This window comes from Oncorhynchus tshawytscha, linkage group LG20, assembly GCF_018296145.1.
Source record: "Oncorhynchus tshawytscha isolate Ot180627B linkage group LG20, Otsh_v2.0, whole genome shotgun sequence".
NCBI lineage: Eukaryota > Metazoa > Chordata > Actinopteri > Salmoniformes > Salmonidae > Oncorhynchus > Oncorhynchus tshawytscha.
This window is the reverse complement of record NC_056448.1, coordinates 29,376,770-29,402,846: the sequence shown is the minus strand read 5'-3', so window position 1 is coordinate 29,402,846 and position 26,077 is coordinate 29,376,770. Positions and strand designations below refer to the sequence as shown.

Sequence of the window (26,077 nt, the reverse complement as noted above, 5' to 3'; positions counted from 1 at the left end):
CAAGGTAAACGACATGACAAAGACAGCGGAGAGCGGGATCATACTGTCGATCAGGACTAACAAGCTGCTTTTTGTGAAATGGAAGATCACTAGCGAAGTAACCATACTCACCACACAGCATAAGGCATTCAATAACAACCATGTCTCAAGGAGGGTGAAAAAGGAAGAATATCTCAATAACTGTTTCTGAGAAGGACTACAATGCTATCATGGGGGGTGTCGGACTATCTGATGTTCTGATAGGCTACTACCAGGTCCTCCACAAGACCAGGAAGTGGTAGAATTATTATTATTTTTTTTACACTTTGTGGACATTGCTACAGTAAATACTTTCATTCTCCACAAGCATATGGCCAAAGCAAAAGGTCAAGCTCCTCTTTCCCAGTTGGCCTTCCGAGAGCAGCTGGTGTTGGAAATAGCTGAATTGGGGGCCCAAAGCAACCTCATAACCATCAGAAGACCACCCACTCAAGGTGAGTGCCACTATCTAACACACATGACAAAAGGAAAATCTGGAGGGTAAAATGCCATATCTTCTGTCTGAAATGCCAGTTCGCTTTTTGTTTCCTGGTAGAGAGGGACTGCTTCAAAGACTCATGACATGCACAAGCTACGGTGAAAGTGAAATCTAATCATCTACACCTGGGATGTAAAACGAACGAACGAACACATATGCTGAGCACTTGTTGGGTGCTTTTCCTTCACTCTGCCGTCCAACTCATCCCAGACCATTTCAATTAGATTGAGGTCGGGTGATTGTGGAGTCCAGGTCATCTGATGCAGCACTCCATCACTCTCCTTCTTGGACAAATAGCCCTTACATAGCCTAGAGATGTGTTGGGTCATTGTCCCTTTGAAACACAAATGATAGTCCCACTAAGTGCAAACCAGATTGGATGGCATATCGCTGCAGAATGCTGTGGTAGCCATGCTGGTTAAGTGTGCCTTGAATTCTAAATAAATCACAGACAGCCGCACCATCACACCACCACCTCCATGCTTCACGGTGGGAACCACACATGCATAGATCATCCGTTCACCTACTTCGTGTCTCACAATGACACGGCAGTTGGAACCAAAATCACACATTTTGACTCATCAGACCGAAGGACAGATTTCCACTGGTCTAATGTTCATTGCTTGTGTTTTTTGGCCCAAGCAAATCTCTTCTTTTTATTGTTGTCCTTTAGTAGTGGTTTCTTTGCAGCAATTCGACCATGAAGGCCTGATTCACGCATTCTCCTCTGAACAGTTGATGTTGAGATGTCTGTTACTTGAACTCTGGGAAGCATTTATTTGGCCTGCAATGTCTTACTTAGGCTGGTAACTTTAATGAACTTATCCTCTGCAGCAGAGGTAACTCTGGGTCTTCCTTTCCTGTGACGGTCCTCATGAGAGCCAGTTTCATCATAGCGCTCAATGGTTTTTGTGACTGCAAGTTCTTGAAATGTTCCGGTTTGACTGACCTTCATGTCTTAAAATAATGGACTGTCGTTTCTCTTTGATTATTTGAGCTGTTCTTGCCATAATATGGACTTGGTCTTTACCAAACAGGGCTATCTTCTGTATACAACCCCTACCTTGTCACAACACAACTGATTGGCTCAAATGCATTCATTTGTGGAATTTCTTTCCTTAACTTTTAACAAGGCACGCCTGTTAATTGAAATGCATTCCATGTGACTACCTCATGGAGTTGGTGGAGAGAATGTAAAATGTGCAAGGCTGTCATCAAGGCAAAGGGTGGCTACTTTGTAGAACCTCAAATGTAAAATATATTTTTAATTGTTTAACACTTTGTTTTTGTTACTACATGATTCCATATGTGTTATTTCATAGTTTTGATGTCTTCAATATTATTTTACTATTTAAAAATAAAGCAAAATCCTGGAATGAGTAGGTGTGTCAAGTTTTGACTGGTACTGTGTATCTGTTGCTTTTATATTGTTTTTGTAAACAGTTCATTTATATGTGGGACCAATACATTGGATATGCCTAGGCTAAACTTTCAGGCACTTTGGAAGGTTGAAAAACACTTGGATGTCCCCTGACACTACCACAATGTTTGAGAGATGTTGGTGTTGTAGAGATTTTGTTTTTATAGCGAACAATAACATTTAGGCACATCCAGTGTGCAAAAACAGTGCAATTACCACATTTGGACACTTTGGAGAAGTGAAAGGACACTTGAATGTACCCTGGATACCCCATAACACCACTACAATGTTTAAGTGAGGTTGATATGGTAGAAATTGTGTTTTTATGCTGAACAAATACATTTAGGGATTGCAAATATGTAATGGCACTGGAATTGTCTAATTTACAGACATATCAAAATCAAATCAAACTTTATTTGTCACATGCGCCAAATACAACAAGTGTGGACTTTACTGTGAAATGCTTACTTATAAGCCCTTAACCAACAGTGCAGTTCAAGAAGAAAATACCGACATATGCCACTTTGGAGAGGTTTAGGGACACTTCGAAACGTCCCGTGACCACACCTAACACCACTTACTAAAACCATCTGTCCATTTTTATTTGTTAGGTCTATCAATCCATTGTTTTCCCTGATTGTTCACATGTTGTGGAAGCCATCTAACGTGTTTCCAGCTCTGGGAATCAATTCACTTATAGATTGTCATTGAAAGATGACTTTCAAAATAAAAAACTGTGATCTTGTGTGTGTGATCTTGTGTATTCTGAACTATGTAACTCCTATCTTCTGCATCTCCCAGATGTCTTCTTTCCAAATATACCAAGTTTTGGCATGTCAGAATCATGTAATTACACATGAATAGCAGTTACTTTTGGGTGTGTCTATTTAGGTGAAAATCAACATTTTGTCATTACATTTAAATGGTTAACTAGAATAGCCAGAAATGGCACTGACAGAAAGGGGAGCCATGCTTCTAGCTCCTAGGCAACTTTACAGTATTTTGTTTTTGTAAAGTCATGGCCAAAAGTTGAGAATGACACACATTAATTTCCACATAGTTTGCTGCTTCAGTGTCTTTAGATGTTTTTGTCATGTGTCGCTATGGAATACTGAAGTATAATTACAAGCGTTTCATAAGGAGTCAAAGGCTTTTATTGACAATTACATGAAGTTGATGCAAAGAGTCAATTTTTGCAGTGTTGACCCTTATTTTTCTCTGCAATCCGCCCTTGCATAGTGTCAATTAACTTCCTTGGCCACATCCTGACTGTTGGCAGCCCATTCTTGCATAATCAATTCTTGGAGTATGTCAGAATTTGTGGGGTTTTGTTTGTCCACCCGTCTCTTGAGGATTGACCACAAGTTCCCAATGGGATTAAGGTCTGGGGAGTTTCCTGGCCATGGACCCAAAATATTGATGTTTTGTTCCCTGAGCCACTTAGTTATCACTTTTGCCTTATGGCAAGGTGCTTCATCATGCTGGAAAAGGCATTGTTCGTCACCAAACTGTTCCTGGATGGTTGGGAGAAGTTGCTCTCGGAGGATGTTGGTACCAGTCTTTATTTATGGCTGTGTTCTTAGGCAAAATTGTGAGTGAGCCCACTCCCTTGGCTGAGAAGCAACCCCACACATGAGTGGTCTCAGGATCCTTTACTGTTGGTGTGACACAGGACTGATGGTAGCGCTCAACTTGTCTTCTCCGGACAAGCTTTTTTTATGGATGCCCCAAACAATCGGAAAGAGGATTTATCAGAGAAAATGGCTTTACCCCAGTCCTCAGCAATCCAATCCCTGTACCTTTTGCAGAATATCAGTCTGTCCCTGATGTATTTCCTGGAGAGAAGTGGCTTCTTTGCCGCCCTTCTTGACACCAGGCCATCCTCAAAGTCTTCGCCTCACTGTGCGTGCAGATGCACTCACACCTGCCTACTGCCATTCCTGAGCAAGCTCTGTACTGGTGGTGCCCCGATCTCGCAGCTGGATATTGGGTGCCCTGAAGCCTTCACAATTGAACCACTCTCCTTGAAGTTGTTGAGGATCCGATAAATGGTTGATTTGGGTGCAATCTTACTGGCAGCAATATCCTTGCCTGTGAAGTCCTTTTTGTTCAACGCAATGATGACTGCACGTGTTTCCTTGCAGGTAACCATGGTTGACAGAGGAAGAACAATGATTCCAAGCACCACCCTCCTTTTGAAGGTTCCAGTCTGTTATTCGAACTCATCCAGCATGACAGAGTGCTCTCCAGTCTTGTCCTCGTCAACACCCACACCTGTGTTAACGAGAGAATCACTGACATGTCAGCTGGTCCTTTTGTGGCAGGGCTGAAATGTAGTGGAAATGTTTTTTTTTTGGGGGGTTCAGTTAATTTGCATGGCAAAGAGGGACTTTGCAATTCATCTGATCACTTTTCATAACATTCTGGAGTATATGCAAATTGCCATCATACAAACTGAGGCAGCAGACATTGAAACTTAATATTTGTGTCATTCTCAACTTTTGGCCACGACTGTATGTGTTATTTCTTAGGTTATTAAGCCAGGTTTTCTTTTGTGTAATTACATACAGCCGGGAATAACTTTTGGATATCAGAGTGACGGTAACTCACCAGCATTATGACCAGGAATACGACTTTCTTGAATTGGATCCTTTGTTCGTATCCCCAAGGCAGTTTAACTGATTCCAGAGGCTGATCTAAAACATTGCCAGAGGAGAAGAGGTATTCGGAGTGGACTTCTCTGGAAGAATTTCCTTCCAATGACACATCAGGACTTGTAACGCACTCTGTTTCACGGAAACATTGCATTTGGCTTCTCAGTTCATTGCTCAGACAGGAATAAATATCTCTCTGGGAAGAAGGAGCGCAGGGGTGTATGTTTCATGATTAACTATGATTGTGATAACATATAGGAACTCAAGTCCTTTTGTTCACCCAACCTACAATATCTCACAATCAAATACCGACTGTGTTACCTCCGGAGAGAGAATTATCTTCGGTTATAGTCACAGCCGTGTATATTCCCCCTCAAGCCGATACTATGACGGCCCTCAAAGACCTTCACTGGACTTTATGCAAGCTGGAAACCACACATCCTGAGGCTGTATTTATTTTTGCTGGGGATTTTAACAAAGAAAATTTGAGGAAACTGCTGCCGAAGTTCTATCAACACATTGACTGCAGTAATTCGCGCTGCTAAAACACTTGACCACTGCAACTCCAACTCCCGAGATGCCTACATAGCCCACCCCTTCCCTCCCTTCGGCAAATCTGATCACGACTCCATTTTGCTCCTCCCTTCCTATAGGCAGAAACTCAAACAGTAAGTACCCGTGCTAATGACTATTCAACGTTGGGCTGACCAATCGGAATCCACACTTCAAATGGTTTTGATCATGTTGACTGAGATATGTATCCTCTGAGAATAACATTGATGAATACACTGATACAGTGACTGAGTTTCTCATGAAGTGTATAGGAGATGTTGTACCCACTCTGACTATTAAAACCATACAAACAGTGTAGTTATTCCCTCCGCAATGCAATCAAACAGGCAAAACGTTAGTATAGAGACAAAGTGGAGTCGCAATTCAACACAAGACGTATGTGGCAGGGTCTACAGACAATCACGGACAACAAAGAGAACCAGCCTAGTCACGACACCGTCTTGCTTCCGGACAAACTAAACACCTTCGCCTGCTTTGAGGACAACACAGTGACACAGAAGCGGCCCGCTACCAGTGAATGTGGGCTTTCCGTCTCTTTGGCCAACGTAAGACATTTTAAGCGTGCTAACCCTCGCAAGGCTGCTGGCCCACACGGCATCACTAGCGGCATCAGAGCATGCGCAGACCAGCTGGTTGGTGTGGTTTACGGACATATTCAATCCCTCCCTATCCCAGTTTGCTGTCCCCACATGCTTCAAGATGGCCACCATTGTTCCTGTACCAAGAAAGCAAAGGTAACTGAACTAAATAACTATTGCCTCATAGCATTCACTTCCGTCATCATGAAGTGCTTTGAGAAACTAGTCAAGGATCATATCACCTCTACCTTACCTGATACCCTAAACCATTTCAATTTGTTTACCACCCCAATAGATCCATAGACGATGCAATCGCCATCACACTGCACACTGCCCTATCCCATCTGGACAATAGGAATACCCATGTAAGAATGCTGTTCATTGGCTATAGCTCATCATTCAACACCACGGTACCCTCCAAGCTCATCATTAAGCTCAAGGCCCAAAGAACACTTCCACTTCGCTGATCCTCAATTCATACAAGTAGACTTGAAATCACTGGCCACTTAAATAATGTTTACATATTTTGCAGTACTCATCTCTTATGTACAGTTGATGTCGGAAGTTTACATACACCTTAGCCAAATACATTTAAACTCAGTTTTTCACAATTCCTGACATTTAATCCTAGTAACAATTCCCTGTCATAGGTCAGTTAGGATCCCCTCTTTTTTTGAAGAATGTGAAATGTCAGAATAATAGTGATTTATTTCAGCTTTTATTTATTTTGTCAAATTCCCAGTGGGTCAGAAGTTTACACACACTCAATTAGTATTTGGTAGCATTGCCTTTTAAATGGTTTAACTTGGGTCCCTTTACACTTGTGTGTGTATAAGGTAGTAGTTTTGGAATTGTTAGGTTAGATTACTCGTTGGTTATTACTGCATTGTCGGAACTAGAAGCACAAGCATTTCGCTACACTCGCATTAACATCTGCTAACCATGTGTATGTGACAAATAAAATTTGATTTGATTTGTACTGTTGGAGCTAGAAACGCAAGCATTTCGCTACACCCACAATAACATCCGCTAAACATGTGTATTTTACCAATGACATTTTATTTGATTGAGCTGAACCATAGCATACCATCTATCCTCACCGAAATATGGACTAAAAACTCTAGGGGTGAAATCAGATTGTCACAGAAGGAGATATCTCCTCTCCAGGACTAGAAGTAAAACTTTTGTATAATTTCAGACAGTAATTTTGAAAGAGGTGCTCACGAGCCAAAATGTTTATTTTTTTTATTTTAAGTACTATATCTGTTTCGTATGATGTTACGTCCTGCTATGATGATTATTATTTATAATAACATATCATACTGACAATTTTTTTTAAGTGTACAATATGTTGCACATTTTTTTGTGCTTTAGAACCCGGGCTGCATCTTTAAGTCTAGCTCTCCAGGACTAGGGAAACCCGAAAAGCTGTTTCCCATGGATACTGTAACCCCAGGGAGAGTTGTTCAGGAACCCTTTCCCCTTTTAACACGCACCCCTTTTTCCTTTTTTTTGTCTCCTTTTTCTCCCCAATTTCATGGTATCCATTTGGTAGTTACTGTCTTGTCCCAACACTGCAACTCCCGTTCGGACTCGGGAGAGTTGAAGGCCGAGAGCCGTCCGTCCTCCGAAACACAACCCAGCCAAACCGCACTGCTTCTTGACACAATACCCACTTAACCCAGAAGCCAGCTGCACCAATATGTCGGAGGAAATACCGTACGCCTGGTGATCGTGTCAGCGTGCATTGCACCCGGCCCGCCACAGGAGTCGCTAGAGCACGATGGCACAAGAACATCCCTGCTGGCCAGCGTCCACTCTTCTGGGAAGGGTTCCCACTAGATGTTGGAACATTGCTGCGGGGATTTGCTTCCATTCAGCCACGAGAGCATTAGTGATTCATTACTCCAGAGAACGCGTTTCCACTGCTCCAGAGTCCAATAGCGGTGTGCTTTCCACCACTCCGGCTGACGCTTGGCACTTTGCATGGTTTTGTTAGACTTGTGTGCGGCTGCTCGGCCATGGAAACACATTTCATGAAGCTCCTTACGAACAGTTATTGTGCTGATGTTGCTTCCAGAGGCAGTTTGGAACTTGGCAGTCAGTGCTGCAACCAAGGACAGACGATTTTTACGCGCTTCGTCACTCGCTTGTCCCTTTCTGTGAGCTTGTGAAGTTTACCACTGAGCCGTTGTTGTTCCTAGACGTTTCCACTTCACAATAACAGCACTTACAGTTGACCGGGGCCGCTCTAGCAGTCAAGACATTTGGAAACGTGGCATCCTATGACTGCTACGCTGAATGTCACTGAGCTCTTCAGTAAGGCCGTTCTACTGCCAATGTTTGTCTATGGCGATTGCATGGCAGTGTGCTCGATTTTAAACACCTGTCAGCAACTGGTGTTGTTGAAATAGCAGAGTCTGCTAATTTGAATGGGTGTCCACATACTTTTGTATATATATAGTGTACCTTCGACCTTCATTTGAAAATAACTTAGGTAGCTTGGAAAACAATAAAAAGGCGGCAGTAGTACTGTTTGTCCGTCTTGAGACACCGTGGCCAGTATACACTCCCTCAAAATAATTAGACTTAATCTAAGAACTTGGAATCTGTCATTAATTGTGATGTTTTTGCTGAGGTGATCTTAGTCACTCAATGTTAGATTTAACTTGGGTGTTTGGTGCCGTGAAGTGAAGAAATGTGCATGAAAACGAGTCATGTCTCGTTGAATTACGACAAACACTTCATTGAGGAGTCCCTACTGTTGACCAATCACCAACGAAGGGGCGTTGACTTTGGCTTGCCTCGAGGGAAAAATTATTGCCTGATGCCAAAACGTCACAAAATGTCATCATAATATATGCATAAACTGTTTTGGATGGGAAGCTTGCAGAGGCCTTTTAGAGTTAGGCAGGCGATATTAAGATGGCGCCGAAGAACACGGCTGACGTTTTACAATCTCCCTACCAAAATTCAGCAATTTAAAAACTTTTTTTTTTGCAGTTTGTGTATCTTATTTGTTAACTTATTGTGTAGATAATGTTGCTGCTGCCGTCTCTTATGAACGAAAATAACTTCTGGACATCAGGAAAGTGATTACTCACCGCGGACTGGAAGAAACGTTTTCCTTTAACGAGTCCGATGAGAAGTAGTATATCCTGCTTACACTGGAACAGGCACAGATCCACGCCTTCTGCGTGAAGAAAAGATGCCGGAAAAATGCAGATCGGGGATCCTTCTGAGAATCCGGAGGCGAGCGAGTAAACTCCCACTGCCATCCGTTCTTCTTGCTAACGTACAATTATTGGAAAATAAAATTGATAACCTACGATTTAAGATTATCCTACGAACGGGACATTAAAAATTGTAACATCTTATGTTTCACCGAGACGTGGCTGAATGGAGAAATGGACAATAAAGAGCTAGCGGGATTTTCCATGCACCGGCAGAACAGAGACGTTACCTTTGGTAAGACGAGGGGTGGTGTGTGTGTCTATTTGTCAATAACAGCTGGTGCACGATGTCTAATATTAAAGAAGTCTCAAGGTATTGCTCGCCTGGGGTGTGTACTTAGTCCCCTCCTGTATTCACTGTTCACCCACGACTGGTTGCCAAACACGACTCCAACACCATCATTAAGTTTGCTGACGACACAACAGTGGTAGGCCTGATCACTGACAACGATGAGACCGCCTATGGGGAGGAGGTCAGAGAACTGGCAGTGTGGTGCCAGGACAATGACCGCTCCCTAAATGTGAGTAAGACAAAGGAGCTGATCGTATACTACAGGAAAAGACGGGCCGAACAGGCGGGCTGTAGTGGAGCGGGTCGAGAGTTTCAACTTCAAGTTCCTTGGTATCTACATCACCAACGAACTATCATGGTCCAAACACATCAAGACAGTCTTGAAGAGGGCACAACAAAACCTTTTCTCCCTCAGCAGACTGAAAAGATTTGGCATGGGCCCCTTGATCCTCAAAAGGTTCTACAGCTGCACCATCGAAAGCATCCTGACCGGTTGCATCACCGCCTGGTATGACAACTGCTCGGCATCTGACTGTAAGGCGCTACAGAAGGTGGTGCGAATGGCCCAGTACATCACTGGGGCCAAGCTTCCTGCCATTCAGGACCTTAATAGGCGTTGTCAAAGACTCCAGTCACCCAGGTTGTAAACTTCTACCCCCAAGCCATAAGACTGTTGAGCAATTCATAAAAAGTGCCACCGGACAATTTACATTTACCCCCCCCCCCGCTGTACACTGCTGCTACTCGCTGTTTGTTTGTTACCTAGTCACTTCGCCCCCACCTACATGTACAGATTTCCTCAACTAGCCTGTTCCCCTGCACACTGACTCGGTACCGGTGCCCCGTCTTTATATAGCCTCGTTTTTGTTATTCTTATTGTTACTTTTTATTATTACTTTTTTATTTTGGCCTACTTGGTTAATATTTTCTTCTTCTTGAACTGCACTGTTGGTTAAGGGCTTGTAAGTAAGCATTTCACGGTAAAGTCCACACTTGTGGGAAAAAAACGACATGACATTCAAAAAGGGTGAATCTTTCCATCTTTCCATTAAGCAAGATCAGCCCAAAACAAGTCTACAACCTCTCCTCACAACTTAACCTCACAAGCCTGGACTTAAAGCCATGACTTCAAGGACAGAAGAACGTCAAAGGGTTATTCATGTAGTAGGCTACAACGAGCAACCAAAAAGCAGGCTGCTGTTTTATCTGAATGGGGTTGGGGAGAAAGTGCAGCCTGATAGCCTAGCTAGCCATAACTGGCTAGCTTGGCTAATTACTGAGCTAGCTTCTTTATACAAGCTTGCTTCTCTATGCAAGCTAGGTTCTCTAGCGAGCTAGCTTCTTACAGTCAAGACAGGCACTGTTATATGGGATGATAAATAACATTGTGGCTGCTACAAGTTAAGTAGTTTTGGCTGTAGCCGAATTGTCTCGCTCTCCCTCCGGAACTCACAGATGGAAGCTGCAGCAATAGAGTACCAGCCTCCTCGGCAGATTTGCAAAGAAAAAGACATCTCAGACTGGCCAATAAAAATAAAAGATTAAGATGGGCAAAAAAGAATAGACACTGGACAGAGGAACTCTGCCTAGAAGGCCAGCATCCCAGAGTCGCCTCTTCACTGTTGACGTTGAGATTGGTGATTTGCGGGTACTATTTAATGAAGCTGCCAGTTGAGGACTTGAGGCATCTGTTTCTCAAACTAGACACTCTAATGTACTTGTACCTCTTGCTCAGTTGTGAACCGGGGTCTCCCGCTCCTCCTCTTCTAGTTAGAACCAGTTTGCGCTGTTCTGTGAAGGGAGTAGTACACAGCGTTTTACGAGATCTTCAGTTTCTTGGCAATTTCTCGCCTGGAATAGCCTTAATTTCTCAGAACAAGAATAGACTGACGAGTTTCAGAGGAAAGTTACTTTGTTTCTGGCCATTTTGAGCCTGTAATCGAACCCACAAATGCTGATGCTCCAGATACTCGAACTAGTCTAAAGAAGGCCAGTTTTATTGCTGCTTTAATCAGCACAAAGGTTTTCAGCTGTGCTAACATAATTGCAAAGGGGTTTTCTAATGATCAATTAGCCGTTTAAAATGATTAACTTGGATTAGTTAACACAATGTGTCATTGGAACGCTGAAGTGATGGTTGCTGATAATGGGCCTATTATTCCATAAAAAAAACGCTGTTTCCAGCTACAATAGTAATTTACAACATTAACAATGTCTACACTGTATTTCTGATCAATTTGATGTTATTTTAATGAACAAAAATGTGTTTTTCTTTCAAAAACAAGGACATTTCTAAGTGACCCCAAACTTTTGAACGGTAGTATGTGTATATATTTTTTACCTACTTAGTTTGCAGAGAGAAACTGACGTGGACTTAAATTCCTTTGTTTCTCTCGCTGAACTTCAAAAATGATTCTGTTGTATTCTGCAATCAAATATTTTTGCAACATACAAAGAAAGCTAAATGATGCTACCTACTGCTGTTTACAGCTTTTTATTTATGGTGAATAGTGTTTGCAAAACTGGTTATGGAACCTATTATGCTAAATTAAGGAGGGTGGGGGGTGTTGGTGTGTGTGTGTGGTTTGTGTCTTGGTGTTTTATAAGAAGCAGTATGTTTAGCCTCCAGCTGTGCAGTGACTTCATGATAGAGCAGCTAACTCCTTATTGTTCAGGGATAAAGAGAGAGAGAGAGAAAGGGAGAGTGTATATGTGTGTAGGCTTCATCAGTATGGTATTTCTAACAGCTGGTTTCAGTTAGAGCTCACAGCTAGAACTTCCTGGGGCCTTGGGGTGGGTGTGTGTGTGAGAGAGAGAGGTAACAATAGAGAGTATGGAGGAAGAGCTGCTCAGCCTCTCACACACTTTTTCTCCTTGTGCAGTGTACACACACTCCCTGCACAGGCAAACACCTATGTTCTTGTGGTCCTCATTATTTTAGTTTTATTTGGCCTGCTACACAAAAGGACCCTTATTCATGATGTGTGTGCTACGTTAGTTTTTTCCTCAACTGTAGTCAGCGACTCAATGTAGCATGTTGGTCTGCTGTGAACAAAACTGGGACCCATTTTGTGATGGCGAATTCATCAGTGACCCCTCAATCACAACACAAGGAGTTCTACTATGACTTTGGGAAGGAACATTTTAAAGGCCCATCTCTTGGAAATAGTGAGAACGTTAAGCAAATGTTCTGCAATTCTACACATTTTTATCATGGGGCAGAGAGAGACCTTTGCAGTTTTAAAGTTTAAATTACAGTACATGTATGCCTGTAATTGTTGGATACCAATATCCCAGTGAGCATCCCAGGCCCAGGTGACCAAGGGTTACACAAACTGTAGATGAATAATATTGTATTACACTCTCTAAACTTATTCCACAGAGCCCTTGGCCAAAATTTGTTTGAGCTGTTAGTAATATTAATTTAAAAAATAATATACTCCCTGCAGTACCTCCGCAGACCCTGTCCACTTTGAGAACCCCTGCATTATACACATTCTCTCTCCCCCTCTATGGCACATCTTACTACTCCTCTCTCGACTTCTAGGTCACTTTGCACCTCAAGATTCTTGTCCCTACACAGATACTAGACCTCTCTACTCCTGCAAATGGCCATGTCCATTTTTTAGCCCCCTCGCTTATCCCTTCTTCCTTCCTGTCTCACTTCCTTTGAGTGGAGACTGACCCCTGAGCTGTTGTAGTTTACGTCAATGTGTTCTCCCTTATATGCATTTAGCAGTGGTACACTGCCGCTGCTAAATCGCGGCCGGGGTTTCGGGAAGGGAAAACATTTTCAGTGTAAGCGTAAACGGCTAAAACCAGATATAAAGTATGTAGAAAAGATCGAGAGCAATATATATATTTTTTTAATTTGATTATATTTGAGAGCTAACAATCACCAAAATAAAAACTACATACAGGGAGAATCTGAAATTCCAAAAATGTCACGGCATCAAATCAAAGTTTATTTGTAACGTGCGCCGAATACAACAGGTGTAGACCTTAAAGTGAAATGCTTACTTACAGGCTCTAACCAATCGTGTGGAGGGGGAAAAAAGTGTGTGTGTGTGTGTGTGTAGGTAAGTAAAGAAATAAAACGACAGTAAAAAGACATTTGAAAATAAGAGGAGAAAGGCTATATACAGACACCGGTTAGTCAGGCTTATTGAGGTAGTATGTACATGTAGATATGGTTAAAGTGACTATGCATATATGATGAGCAGAGAGTAGCAGTAGCATAAAAATAGGCGTTGGCGGGTGGTGGGACACAATGCAGATAGCCCGGTTAGCCAATGTGTGGGAGCACTGGTTGGTCGGGCCAATTGAGGTAGTATGTATGTGAGTGTGTAGTTAAAGTGACTATGCATATAAGATTAATAGAGAGTAGCAGCAGCATAAAAGAGGGGTTGGGGGGCACACAATGCAAATAGTCCAGGTAACCATTTGGTTACCTGTTCAGGAGACTTATGGCTTGGGGGTAAAAACTGTTGAGAAGCCTTTTTGTCCTAGACTTGGCACTGCTTGCCATGTGGTAGTAGAGAGAACAGTCTATGACTGGGGTGGCTGGGGTCTTTGACAATTTTTAGGGCCTTCCTCTGACACCGCCTGGTGTAGAGGTCCTGGATGGCAGGAAGCTTTGCCCCAGTGATGTACTGAGCCGTACGCACTACCCTCTGAAGTGCCTTGTGGTCGGAGGCTGAGCATTTGCCTTACCAGGCAGTGATGCAACCGGTCAGGATGCTCTCGATGTTGCAGCTGTAGAACCTTTTGAGGATCTCAGGACCCATGCCAAATCTTTTTAGTTTCCTGAGGGGGAATAGGCTTTGTTGTGCCCTCTTCACGACTGTCTTGGTGTGTTTGGACCATTCTAGTTTGTTGTTGATGTGGACATCAAGGAATTTGAAGCTCTCAACCTGCTCCTCTACAGCCCGTCGATGAGAATGGGCACGTGCTCGGTGCTCCTTTTCCTGTAGTCCACAATCATCTCCTAGGTCTTGGTTACGTTGAGGGATAGGTTGTTATTCTGGCAACACCCGGCCAGTTCTCTGACCTCCTCCCTATAGGCTGTCCCTGATCAGGCCTACCACTGTTGTGTCGTCTGCAATCTTAATGATGGTGTTGGAGTCGTGCCTGGCCATGCAGTAGTGGGTGAACAGGGAGTACAGGAGGGGTCTGAGCACGCACCCCTGGGGAGCTTTAGTGTTGAGGATCAGCGTGGCAGATGTGTTGCCACCTACCCTCACCACCTGGTGGAGGCCCGTCAGGAAGTCCAGGATCCAGTTGCAGAGGGAGGTGTTTAGTCCCAGGTTCCTTAGCTTAGTGATGAGCTTTGAGGGTACTATGGTGTTGAACGCTGAGCTGTCGTCAATGAATAGCATTCCCACATAGGTGTTCCTTTTGTCCAGGTGGGAAATGGCAGTGTGGAGTGCAATGGAGATTGCATCATCTGTGGATCTGTTTGGGCGGTATGCAAATTGGAGTGGATCTAGGGTTTCTAGGATAATGGTTTTGATGTGAGCCATTACCAGCCTTTCAAAGCACTTCATGGCTACGGACGCGAGTGCCACAGGTCTGTAGTCATTTAGGCAGGTTGCCTTTGTGTTCTTGGGCACAGGGACTATGGTGGTCTGCTTGAAGCATGTTGGTATTACAGACTCAATCAGGGACATGTTGAAAATGCCAGTGCAGACACCTGCCAGTTGGTCAGCACATGCCCATGCCCGGAGCACACGTCCTGGTAATCCATCTGACCCCACAGCCTTGTGAATGTTGACCTGTTTAAAGGTCTTACTCACGTCGGCTACGGAGAGCGTGATCACACAGTCGTCCGGAACAGCTGATGCTCTCATGCATGCCTCAGTGTTGCTTGCCTCGAAGCGAGCACAGAAGGCTTGCATCATTGGGCAGCTCACGTCTGGGTTTTCAAGCCCTGCCACATTCGACGAGCCCTGCCACATCCGACGAGCGTCAGAGCCGGTGTAGTAGGATTCAATCTTTGCCCTGTATTGACGTTTTGCCTGTTTGATGGTTCGTCGCAGGGCATAGCGGGATTTCTTGTAAGCCTCAGGGTTAGAATCCAGCACCTTGAACGCGGCAGCTCTACCCTTTAGCTCAGTGCGAATGTTGCCTGTAATCCATGGCTTCTGGTTGGGGTATGTACATACAGTCACTGTGGGGACGGCGTCCTCAATGCACTTATTGATAAAGCCAGTGACTGATGTAGTGTATTCCTCAATGTCATCGGAAGAATCCCGGAACATGTTCCAGTCTGTGATAGCAAAACAGTCCTGTAGTTTAGCATCTGCTTCATCTGACCATTTCTTTCATAGACCGAGTAACTGGTGCTTCCTGCTTTAATTTTTGCTTGTAAGCAGGAATCAGGAGGATAGAGTTGTGGTAGGATTGACCAAATGGAGCTCTGTACGCATCTCTGTGTGTGGAGTACAGGTGATCTAGAATTATTTTCCCTCTGGTTGCACATTTAACATGTTGATAGAGATTTGGTAGAACTGATTTAAGTTTCCTGCTGTAAGATACGGTTGCAGAAACATTATGTACAAAATAATTTAGAAATATCGCGAAAATAAACACTTAATAGCACATGGGCCCCACATGGTTTGTTTCAGTAACTCAGATCGCATAAGAGCAAGGCATAAGCCATGACCATTGCAGAATTGCAGGAGGTTAGCTTTGAAACTGCAGTTTGTCTCTTAGCCCCCATGACAAATGTATAAAATTGCAGGAAACAAGCTTCAAAACTGTGAAATACTCTATCTTCCTCATGGTAAAATGTGTATAATTGCAGGAAATTGGCTTTAAAATAAAGGTGAAATAAATTTTAAAAATATATATATTTTAGTCCGCGGCCAAGAGGGCCTCTAAAACCACACCATCGTCCATGCCCACTACCCCTTCCACCACGCTAACTTAAGCGCTGGTTGTGTGTGCACTGCTTTTCTAAAAGCAAGCGTTCACACACATAAACCTTAATGTAGAGCGACGTGCAGCTGAGGCCTGACTGATACACTCACCAGATAGAGGGGGGAGGGGTGTGTGTGTGTCTGCATACATAATCTGACCCAGACCCATGTGGAGAGTCATCGGAGTACACTCTCTCAACCTCTCACATTCTGTAACACACACATCCTCCCTCGTACTTCCCTCCACAGACACCCCTCTTCATACCCGTTTCACGATATGTCATATTTGTCCATTAAATATTTTTTAATATGTAGTGCATGCAAACAATGAATCAAAGAGGTATGTTTTAAATCACGCTCGCTCTCTCTAGTATCTACAGATGAAGTGGCCCATGCTGGATGTTCCTGGAACTTCTGCTTTAAAAGACCCTCGCTCTCCCTCCCCTGCTCACATGGTGAGTGTGTGTGCACTACAGTCTAGTGACTGTGCAGTGACATCACTTGCCCTGACACATAACATGTAAAAGGACAACTGTACGTAGCAAGTAAGCTTCTAGCTTTACATACTTTATTGAAGTACCTTGTTTTTATTACATAACTTACCCTGGTTAGTTAACCTGCTCTGCTACTATCAGCCATTTAGCATGTCTCCCAGAGTATCCACACACGGCACTCGGGTGACCTGAATCGTGTCCTCCCTCACCCTCTCCAGGCTCACACACACACCCTCCTGTCCTCCCTCACCCTCTCCAGGCTCACACACACACCCTCCTGACCTCCCTTAAACCTGCTGCAGACAGACAGACGCTGGAATGTTAAAACTGAATGGTGTTAATCCGCCAGAGACAATGAGGACTTTAGCACCTCCGGGTGGTGTGTGTAGCGATGGCTGTGTGTGTTCTGATACAGAGACCAAGACCGTGAGTGTGTATGTAACGGAGTGTGTGTTCGGTATCTGAGGATATCCCTGAAGACCTGGTGGAGGACTCACCCCTTGTCACTGATACAGCCAGTCAGCCCAGAAACAACCGCAGGCCCTAGGGCCAAGGCTCATGTCGATTTGAAAGCATTGTATAGCTGTTCCAAATCTAATCCCTGCCTCTTCCCTCTATCTCCCTCTCTCCTCTCTCTCTCTCTCTCTAGTCCAATAAGGTACCAGTGGTGCAGCATAGTCACCTGTCCCCCTTTTCCCCACTCCTGTCCTACAGTCCAGACCCCTTCCCTTCACGGACACCCCCTCCTCACCTCTCAGCTGACACGGGTATGAAAGTTCCTCTCCTCTCTCATCCCTCTTTCTGCTTTTGTCTGGAATACTCAGTATTAATGTTAAAACCTAGGTGATTCACATTTTACGTTTGATATCTATCAGATGACACTTGTCGCTATATAACAACAGATATATATGTTGCTCTCTCCTCTCCAGGTCTTCCCCCCACCCCCCACCCAGCAGAGCTCTCTCCTTACTACCCTCTCTCTCCTGGAGGCATGGAACACATGACACACCCGCTGAGCTGGCTGTGAGTCACACACACGCCCATTCAAACTCTCATGATGAATACAATAATGGTTTAGTTTATTTTGCCAACAATTTTTAGCACAACATATGCTATTACAAAAGTGCCACTGTTTCCCCTCCCTCGTTTTCTGTCTCCAGGCAGGGCCAGTCCATGTACGGTATTCCAGTGGGGGGGTTTAGACCATCCTACCCTGCAGCTCTCGCCTTGAACTCTTCCATGTCCAGGTACAGCTCACCTAATCACTCATACACATCTACCTATCACTCCTCTGGAGACTACATACTGTGATGACTGGACTTCTGTAAAGATTGCAAACATGTCATTTAATTGTTATTTATGGTTGTGGTATGGTGTGTGTTTGACAGCTTTGTGTCCAGTCGTTTCTCACCCCACATGGTCCCGCCTCCCCAGACGTCAGTCCCCCACCCTGCCATCGTTTCCACGGCGATCAAACAGGAACCGAGAGACAGCAACCAGCACGGGTACGCGCACACACAGCTCTTTAAACCACACACCTTTCTCACACCCCCCGTTGCTGACTCTGTAACTCTGTGCTGTGGTGTGTGTAGGAGGTGTGCTGTGTCTATGGGGGACAGAGAGGAGGAGAAGAAGCCTCACGTGAAGAAGCCTCTGAATGCCTTTATGCTGTACATGAAGGAGCAGAGACCCAAGGTGGTGGCTGAGTGCACCCTGAAGGAGAGCGCTGCCATCAACCAGATTCTGGGACGCAGGGTGAGTGGCAGTGTGTGTGTATGCGTGCTCACACACGGTCATTGTTTGTACGATGTGTGCGTTCATGCTGAACGTTGTGGTCAATGACCTATGCTCCAGAAGGGAGTGTGTATGTTAACCCTGTGCGTCTGTCTACAGTGGCACACTCTGTCTCGTGAGGAGCAGTCTAAGTACTATGATATGGCCCGCAAGGAGAGACAGCTACACTCCCAACTCTACCCTGGATGGTCAGCTAGAGACAACTACGTGAGTAGAAATGATTTAGTAGTGATTTGATTGGTTGCTGTGTGGTGGTGGTGGAGGACGTGATGTGATTGTGTGTGTGCAGGGGAAGAGGAAGAAAAGGAAGAGAGATGGCAGGCCAGAGACTGCTCCAGAGGGACAGATGACACACCCCCAGTCAGCTGCTCCAGAGGGTAAGAACCACCTAATACATTCAAGATCAGAGCAATATGAAGACGTGAGAAGTGACCTACTCTGTTCTACTTAATGACATAACTGGGAAGTAACAGCAAGACTGATCAGTGTGTTTTTATTTTGTCTCTAGAGCACTTCTCCGCGCAGCTCAAGAAGTCGTGTGTGTCGTATGGAACTCAGGAGAGACCCAGTGTGTCTCACACACACCTGACACACACACACCTGTCCCAGGCTAGTCCCGCCTCCTCTCTGGACTCTCCAGCCACGCCCACCACTGCTCTGGCCTCCCCTGCTGCTCCCGCACCCACACACACCGAACACACACACTCACACTCCGAGCACACACATCCTGAGCAGGTCCAGCCCCTCTCCCTCACCACCAAACCCCCTCGTCTGCAGTCACACAGGGACACACACGGTCAGGCTTACACCCACATCCAGTCTCACACACATTCGCATGTATTAACTCACACACACCTCCCCCTGCCCCCTACCCCCAATACCTCTTCATCCCCCTACTCTCATCCCCCATTTTCTCTCCACATGAGCTCATCCAGCAAACATACTCCACCACTTCTGTCTCGACCAATACCCTTTGCCTCTGGCTTAGCTCCTCCCACCTCTATCCACCAATCAACAATGAGCTCCCATCATGCCAGGCTCCAGTCCCAGCCACTCTCCCTCGTCACTAGGAATAATAGTTAAAACCCAAAGACGCTAACCACAGATCTATGATCAGATTCCTCTAAGGCCAGCCGTAATCTTAAGCATTACACTACCCCTAACCACAGATACCTCTAAACCCTGTCTAATCATGGGTGGGATGAAAAAATATATGACCCCCTATCAGTGTGTAGGAGAGTCCACTCTACTATGTGGGCAGGGGTGAACAACTCCTTGAGGGCTACATGATGCTCCAGCCTAGCAACACACACAATTGAAATAGTGTTTGAATAGAGGTTTAAATGAAGATCATTATTAATTGATTAGCAGAATCATGTTAGTGATTGGGGGGGGAAAGCCTGCAACACCCCCTGTTTGTTGCCTTAGGATTAGGGTCAATTTCTTCCTACATTTTTAATTGCTTTTTTTGTCTGTAAATAAACTTTTTTTTAACCTTTTATAGATATTAGACCAGGTTTTATATTAGTATGGAAAGGAAACAATTATTGGTCAATATTTGACCACACCTCTTAACTTCATGTAACTACATTTTTTTGTGAAATGGTATTGCAACATCTTACCTTTTTTTGTATTAATTTGTCCAATTTGCTACTTGTATAAAATACAAAAAAGGAAAGGTAAATTTTCAAAGAAAAATAGATCAAAGTATGTTTGTCTTTGTGGTAGTAATGTGTGTAGATCTGTTTTCCCTCCCTCCCTCCCCTATTCTTTTATAACCCCCGTGTGACTTGAGTCTTGATAATAAACATCTACTTATTTCTGAAACGTGTCTGTTCCTGCGTTGTCTTTGCCTTTGGTAGCATAGTCTTTCTAATAAACACACTGCATCTTCAATGGATCTCATCATCGAAGGTAGGTGTTTCCTATGAACCTCAATGTTTGACCAGCACAAATAAAATGTGCGTGCTTAGTCCCCTCCTGTTCACCCATGACTGAGTGGCCAAGCACGACTCCAACACCAAGTTTGCTGCCGATAACGGTGGTAGGCCTGATCACCGACAACGATGAGACAACCTATAGGGAGGAGGTCAGAGACACCAGGATAACAGTCTCAATGTGAGCAAGACAAAGGAGATGATCGTGGACTATAGGAAAAGGATGGCCAAACACCCCCATTCACATCGACGGGGCTGTAGTGGAGCGGCTTGAGAGTTTCAAGTTCCTTGGTGTCCACATCACCAACAAACTATCATGATCCAAATACACCAAGTCAGTCGTGAAGAGGGTACGGCAGTGCCATTTCCCCCTCAGGAGACTGAAAAGATTTGTCATGGGTCCCCAGATCCTTAAGTTCTACAGCCGTACCATTGAGAGCATCCTGACCGGGTTCATCACTGCCTGGTAAGGCGCTACAGAGAGTAGTGTGTACAGCCCAAAACTTCCCTTGGGCCAAGCTTCCTGACATCCAGGACCTATATACTAGGCGTTGTCAGAGGAAGACCCAAAAAATTGTCAGAATCCAGTCACCCAAGTAATGCTGTTCTGCTACCGCATGGCAAGCAGTACCGGAGTGCCAAGTCTAGGTCCCAAAAGGGTCCTTAACAGCTTCTACCCCAAATCAATAAGACTGCTGAACAATTAATCAAATGGACACCCAGACTATTAACATTGACACCTCTGCCCCCTTTGTTTTTACACTGCTGCTACTCACTGTTTATTTTATATGCATATGCATAGTCACTTTACCGCTACCTAAATGTACAAATGACTTCGACTAACCTGTACCCCCCACATTGACTTGGTACCGGTACCCCCTGTATATAGCCTCGTTATTGTTATTTTGCTATTTATTTTGTAAAAGTTTTTTTACTTTAGTTTATTTAGTAAATATTTTCTTAACCAGCAATGCAGTTCAAGAAATGAAGGGCTTGTAAGGTCTACACCATTTGTTTTTGGCGCATGTGACATTTGATTTGGATTTGAGATGTAGATATGATCTGTTCAAGAACAAGTTTCCTCAACTCAACCTTTATTACTACAATAAAGTGCACAGTCACTGATCTAATCGTCTTACAATCGGAGCAAGGCTGAACTTGGGTATTTGGAACGCAGACGTCATGTGTGTGTGTGTCTGTACCACCCCAGGGTAAACTCAGAGCAGGTAGTCTAGGGGTTAAGAGCAAGTAACTGAACTTACCTGGTTCGAATCCCTGACCAGGTAAAAAAAAAAATATGTTGATGTGCCCTTGAGCAAGGCACTTAACCCTAACTGCTCCTGTAAGTCCTGGATAAGAGCATCGGCTCATTGGCTAAAATGTAAATGCATAGGTGTATAGTATCAGTTGCTCTACTAACTTTAATCAGCTGGTTGAAGGAACTCCCAGGTTAATGATTAAACATGTAACTCTTATGGTCATGACCTCAGAGTTCCTCAGCAGAGAGTCCGTCTTACTGTAAATGAGTCTTGAGAGCGGAAAGTGATAGTGCTGAGAAGTACATTTGTATCAGTAATGAATCAGATGTGTGTGGTAGGTGTTCATGAGGTGGTTTATCAGTGTGCTTTGTTTGCGGTAGGTAATTATGTGCCAGAGTGTATCAGGTGACAGGCGTTCATGTTATGTGTTCTTCTTTCCCTGTCTTGTCTGTCTGGGGAAAGGCCTATAGTCCTTCTCACAGCTCAGTATGTGGGTTCAAAGAGTAAGGATGCATTCCAGCAATCTTTTTACTTTTCCTGTTGGAAAAACAATATCCCACCTATACAGTAATATACACACACTTAAGGGTTACACAAGTTCAAACTCAGTCAGCCATTCAAGGAGTTGGTCTGATGGACTTCCCCATGCATGCAGGAACAAGAGTTGAGAAATAGAGAACCCCACTTGTGCCATGTCATGAGGATACCTGGGCCACTTATTGAGATGTTCCTTTTAAGTAAATGAGGTGAGAAGGAGACTGTAGTGTGACTTTAATCTTTTAGTCTACCTGGACTGGTGTTTCTCCTTCTACAGCAGAGGTACTCAAATCTGAGCCTGCTGGTGCACTGGTCTGGCGTAAAGCTGTCTTCTTCTACTTACTCTCCGTCTCACTGTCCCAGTCAGAGCGCTACAACTTAGGAATACAGTCATGTCTTGTCTCAGTTAAAATACTAAAAACACCTTGAACATTAGATGTATCAAATCAATTAATGAAAAAAATATATTGTCACTATATTGTCACACACAAAGTCATTTTTAACACACTCAACATTGAGCATGCGTGTTCAACTTACATTTAATGGTTTCAAATAAAAGCATAGAAGCAGAAGCTTAGCCTTAGGTTGCCATTTGAATTAAAGAAATAGACTCAAATAACATAGTATACCGTTCATTATCTAGAATATTTTAAGATGCGTCAGTTGTCTGTAAAGGAAGACGCCATAATCATCTACTCTGTGGTGAAACCACCAACAGCTCCAGATCTGTTCCTTTATCCACATATCTGGTCTTTACAATGTTCTGTTTCTATTATGCACACGAACATGTACACAAGTAACAGAGTGGAAATTCTGTCCCAACCTTTGCACAAACTCACAACCCTCTGGCTAACAACACATTGAAAGTCATCCGTACTAATGTAGCTGACAGAGCAAGTCTACCCTGTCAATCTGTGAGCGACAAGTGTCTTTAGTTCTCACAAAGACTTCGGGTTTAGCTTATAGATGGTTTGCGAGGTCTGTTGTACTCTGGGTTGACCAATGTCGTTGCAGAAAGCCCATTGGCCCCGCCCTCGGGCTCGGCGAATGGGAACACCTCTCTGGTCAGTCGCGATACGAAGCAAGGCATTTCCTTCTTCCCCCCCAGCAGACGACCTTTGGCCTGGAAGCCAAAGGCTACACGGTGGGAGAGGCGTGTCAGTAGGCGTGTCAGCTCCAAGGCTCTGCCCCCTTCCTCCTCCAATAGGATGCAGAGTGTCTGGAGGAAGACAGCCCCCAGAGGGTGCATGAAGGCCCCGTAACCTGGCGTGGTGGCATACATCACCGCTGTATCCATGGGGATGGACAGGTACTGAGACAGAGTGTCCTCAATGACATCACTTCCTGCTGAATCCGTCTCCACTGTCACCCCATCATCCAGCTCACCCCCACGACATGCCTAGGGAGAGAGAGAGAGATTATTACTAATGATGATTGTCATATCACTGACTGATTTGTTGTTGTGGATGTGGTGATTGATGATAATGGTACTGACCTGGATAAAGAACAGCTTGGTCTTTCCCTCCATGTGTGAGTTGTTGAAGCAGGAGAAGATGTAGGACAGTCTAACCGGCTTTCCGTCTGCCCCAAACACACAGCCCTCCTCCCCGTGAGACGACAGCACTGCCAGGAAACACTCCTTCACCGGCCGCTCACTCTCTGCAATCAATCAATGCATCAATCAATCAATCAATGAATGACACTTTATTAATTTATAAATGTTTTGTCAGAAAGTGCTTTACCCACTAAGAGCTAACAGCAGCACAGTGGCAAGGAAACAGTCCCTAAAAGGAAGAAACCTTTAGAAGAATCAGACTATGGGTCGGCCCATCCCTCTCTGGCTGTACTGGTTAGAAGAAGAAACATTAATCAAACATTATCTCCCCTGTTGGGTCATGTGATGATGGTGGTTTGCTTTAGTGAAAGATTAGCTTATCCATCTGTCATCCTGTCTGCAGGTCACAGCACGGTGTGTGCATATGTCCGCAGGTGTTTGCACAGTAGTTATTAAACAGGTGTGTATAGGACTGTGTCATCCTTTATTACTAGGACATTCTGTCTCGTGAGTGTGCGTGTGTGTGTTTGTGTGTGTCATCATTTCATTCTGTCTGCACGCCATACATACAGTATTTCAAATCTCCTATGATTACTACTGTAAGTAACTGTAAATAACAATGAATGGCAAAGAATCTTTCCTCTGCCTCCCCCTGAAAGGGACAAGACAGGTTAAAGAAGGATTTTTAAGCCTTGAGACAATTGAGACATGGTTTGTGTGTGTGCCATTCAGAGGGTGAATGGGCAAGACAAGAGATACGATCTGTTAGGAAGGTGTCCTTAATGGTTTGTTTTGTACACTCTGTTTATGTGTGTGTATACACTGAGTGTACCAAACATTAAGAACACCTTCCTAATATTGCGGTGTGCTCCCCCTTTTGCCCTCAGAAGAGCATCAATTCGTCGGGGAATGGACTCCACAGGGACACTGGCCCATGTAGACTCCAATTCTTCCCACAGTTTGGTCAAGGTGGGGTCTGGCACCTACAACCATATCCTGTTCAAAAGCACGTAAATCTTTTATCTTGTCATTTCACCGTCTGAATGGTACATATATACGTGTACAATCCATGTCTCAGGGCTTAAAATTCCTTCCTAACCTGTCTCCCGTTCATCTACAATGATTGAAGTTGATTTAACTAGGGACATCAATAAGGGATCATAGCTTTCACCTGGATTCACCTGATCAGTCTATGTCATGGAAAGAGCAGGTGTCCTTAATGTTTTGTACACTCAGTGTAGGTTTTCAATTGTTTTGTATTCAGGGCTGCAGTGGACTCTGTGACCGTCCCCTAATTGCTAACATTACGTAATAACGCTGATATGTTTGATAAAACCAGGACATAAAGTATTTGTTACTGTTTTAGAGCTGATGTAGAGCAGGGGTGTGTGTGTATAAGGTATGTGTGTGTCTGTGTGTGTTACCTGTCTTGAAGAGTGTGTACATCTCATGAGAGGTGAGGTCAGTGTGTATGTCCACTCTGTATCCCAGTCTGGTCAGGGTATGGTGGAGCCTTTTGGCGTCTTTCTCCGCCCCTGGCCTCCTGCACAGTGGTACACGGTGGTCAAAGTTCGACACTGCGACCAGGACAGCGCGGTTACACTCCTCATCGCCAGCCTTTGTCCGTCTCCACAGCGGCATTTCCAAAAATATAGAGACCATTGGTCCAGTTGGTCGCTGCAGTCTGGTTCCTCTCAAGGTTTCTACCAATCCCGTTGGAGTCTCAACCTATCCCTTGCTTCTGTCGTCTCTGCTTGCTCTCTGGGGGTTTAGGTCAGATTCACTGTCTCTGACAAGTGTACTAGTATATTGTGCACAAAGTCCAATGTGATAGAAAGAGTGTAGATCAGAGTGCCGAATTGAGTGACTTCTCTCTTGGGGCAAGGTTCAACAGGTAAGAGCCACCTGAATACACCACCAGCAGGTATATATCCACCTAAGCTGTGTCTCAGCTTCTTTAGAATGTCAGTGTAAAGTCTGTGTGTTTATGAGTCAGGTTCAGGTGTGTATGTATTTATACTGCAGCTGAACACTGTTCCAACTTGCAGACAGATGGGCTACCGCCAATAGCCCTGCCCTTTACACTAACACACCGGGAAGGCCAGAAGTGGAATATCAGGATCACATGCTTTTGCGTCACAGTATTACCTAACTCAGCTCTTTCTGTTTTTCCCTCATTTCCTCCTACATTCATCTACTATGTTCTTTTCTGTCTGCTGGGAAAGCCATCTCAGTGAAACCCGTGTTATCTCATCTCTGGACTTAACCATATTTCACAACCTATACTATAGCAATGGATAACCAGCTCATCTCA

At 44.3% G+C, this 26,077-nt stretch overlaps 1 protein-coding gene and 1 pseudogene across 4 annotated transcripts in view; one reads left to right on the top strand and one right to left on the bottom strand.

The window, feature by feature from the left end:
• The window catches only part of LOC112220252 (transcription factor 7-like 1-B), a 29,208-nt gene extending 8,906 nt beyond the window's left edge, over positions 1-20,302 (top strand). For 2 of the 4 annotated variants that reach the window (XM_042302454.1, XM_042302453.1), the window contains exons 4-12: positions 16,559-16,642; positions 17,331-17,448; positions 17,611-17,704; positions 17,842-17,928; positions 18,070-18,186; positions 18,274-18,436; positions 18,575-18,682; positions 18,765-18,852; positions 18,984-20,302. In XM_042302454.1, the coding sequence (XP_042158388.1) occupies positions 16,559-16,642; positions 17,331-17,448; positions 17,611-17,704; positions 17,842-17,928; positions 18,070-18,186; positions 18,274-18,436; positions 18,575-18,682; positions 18,765-18,852; positions 18,984-19,558 (1,434 nt within the window). In that variant the 3' untranslated portion in view covers positions 19,559-20,302. Of the gene's footprint in view, positions 1-16,558; positions 16,643-17,330; positions 17,449-17,610; positions 17,705-17,841; positions 17,929-18,069; positions 18,437-18,574; positions 18,683-18,764; positions 18,853-18,983 lie in introns of all 4 variants that reach the window. The other 2 variants (XM_042302452.1, XM_042302455.1) reach the window with 2 other exon arrangements.
• Positions 20,303-22,647: 2,345 nt separating this feature from the next.
• LOC112220253 lies at positions 22,648-25,776 on the bottom strand (annotated as a pseudogene).
• Positions 25,777-26,077: the final 301 nt, after the last annotated feature.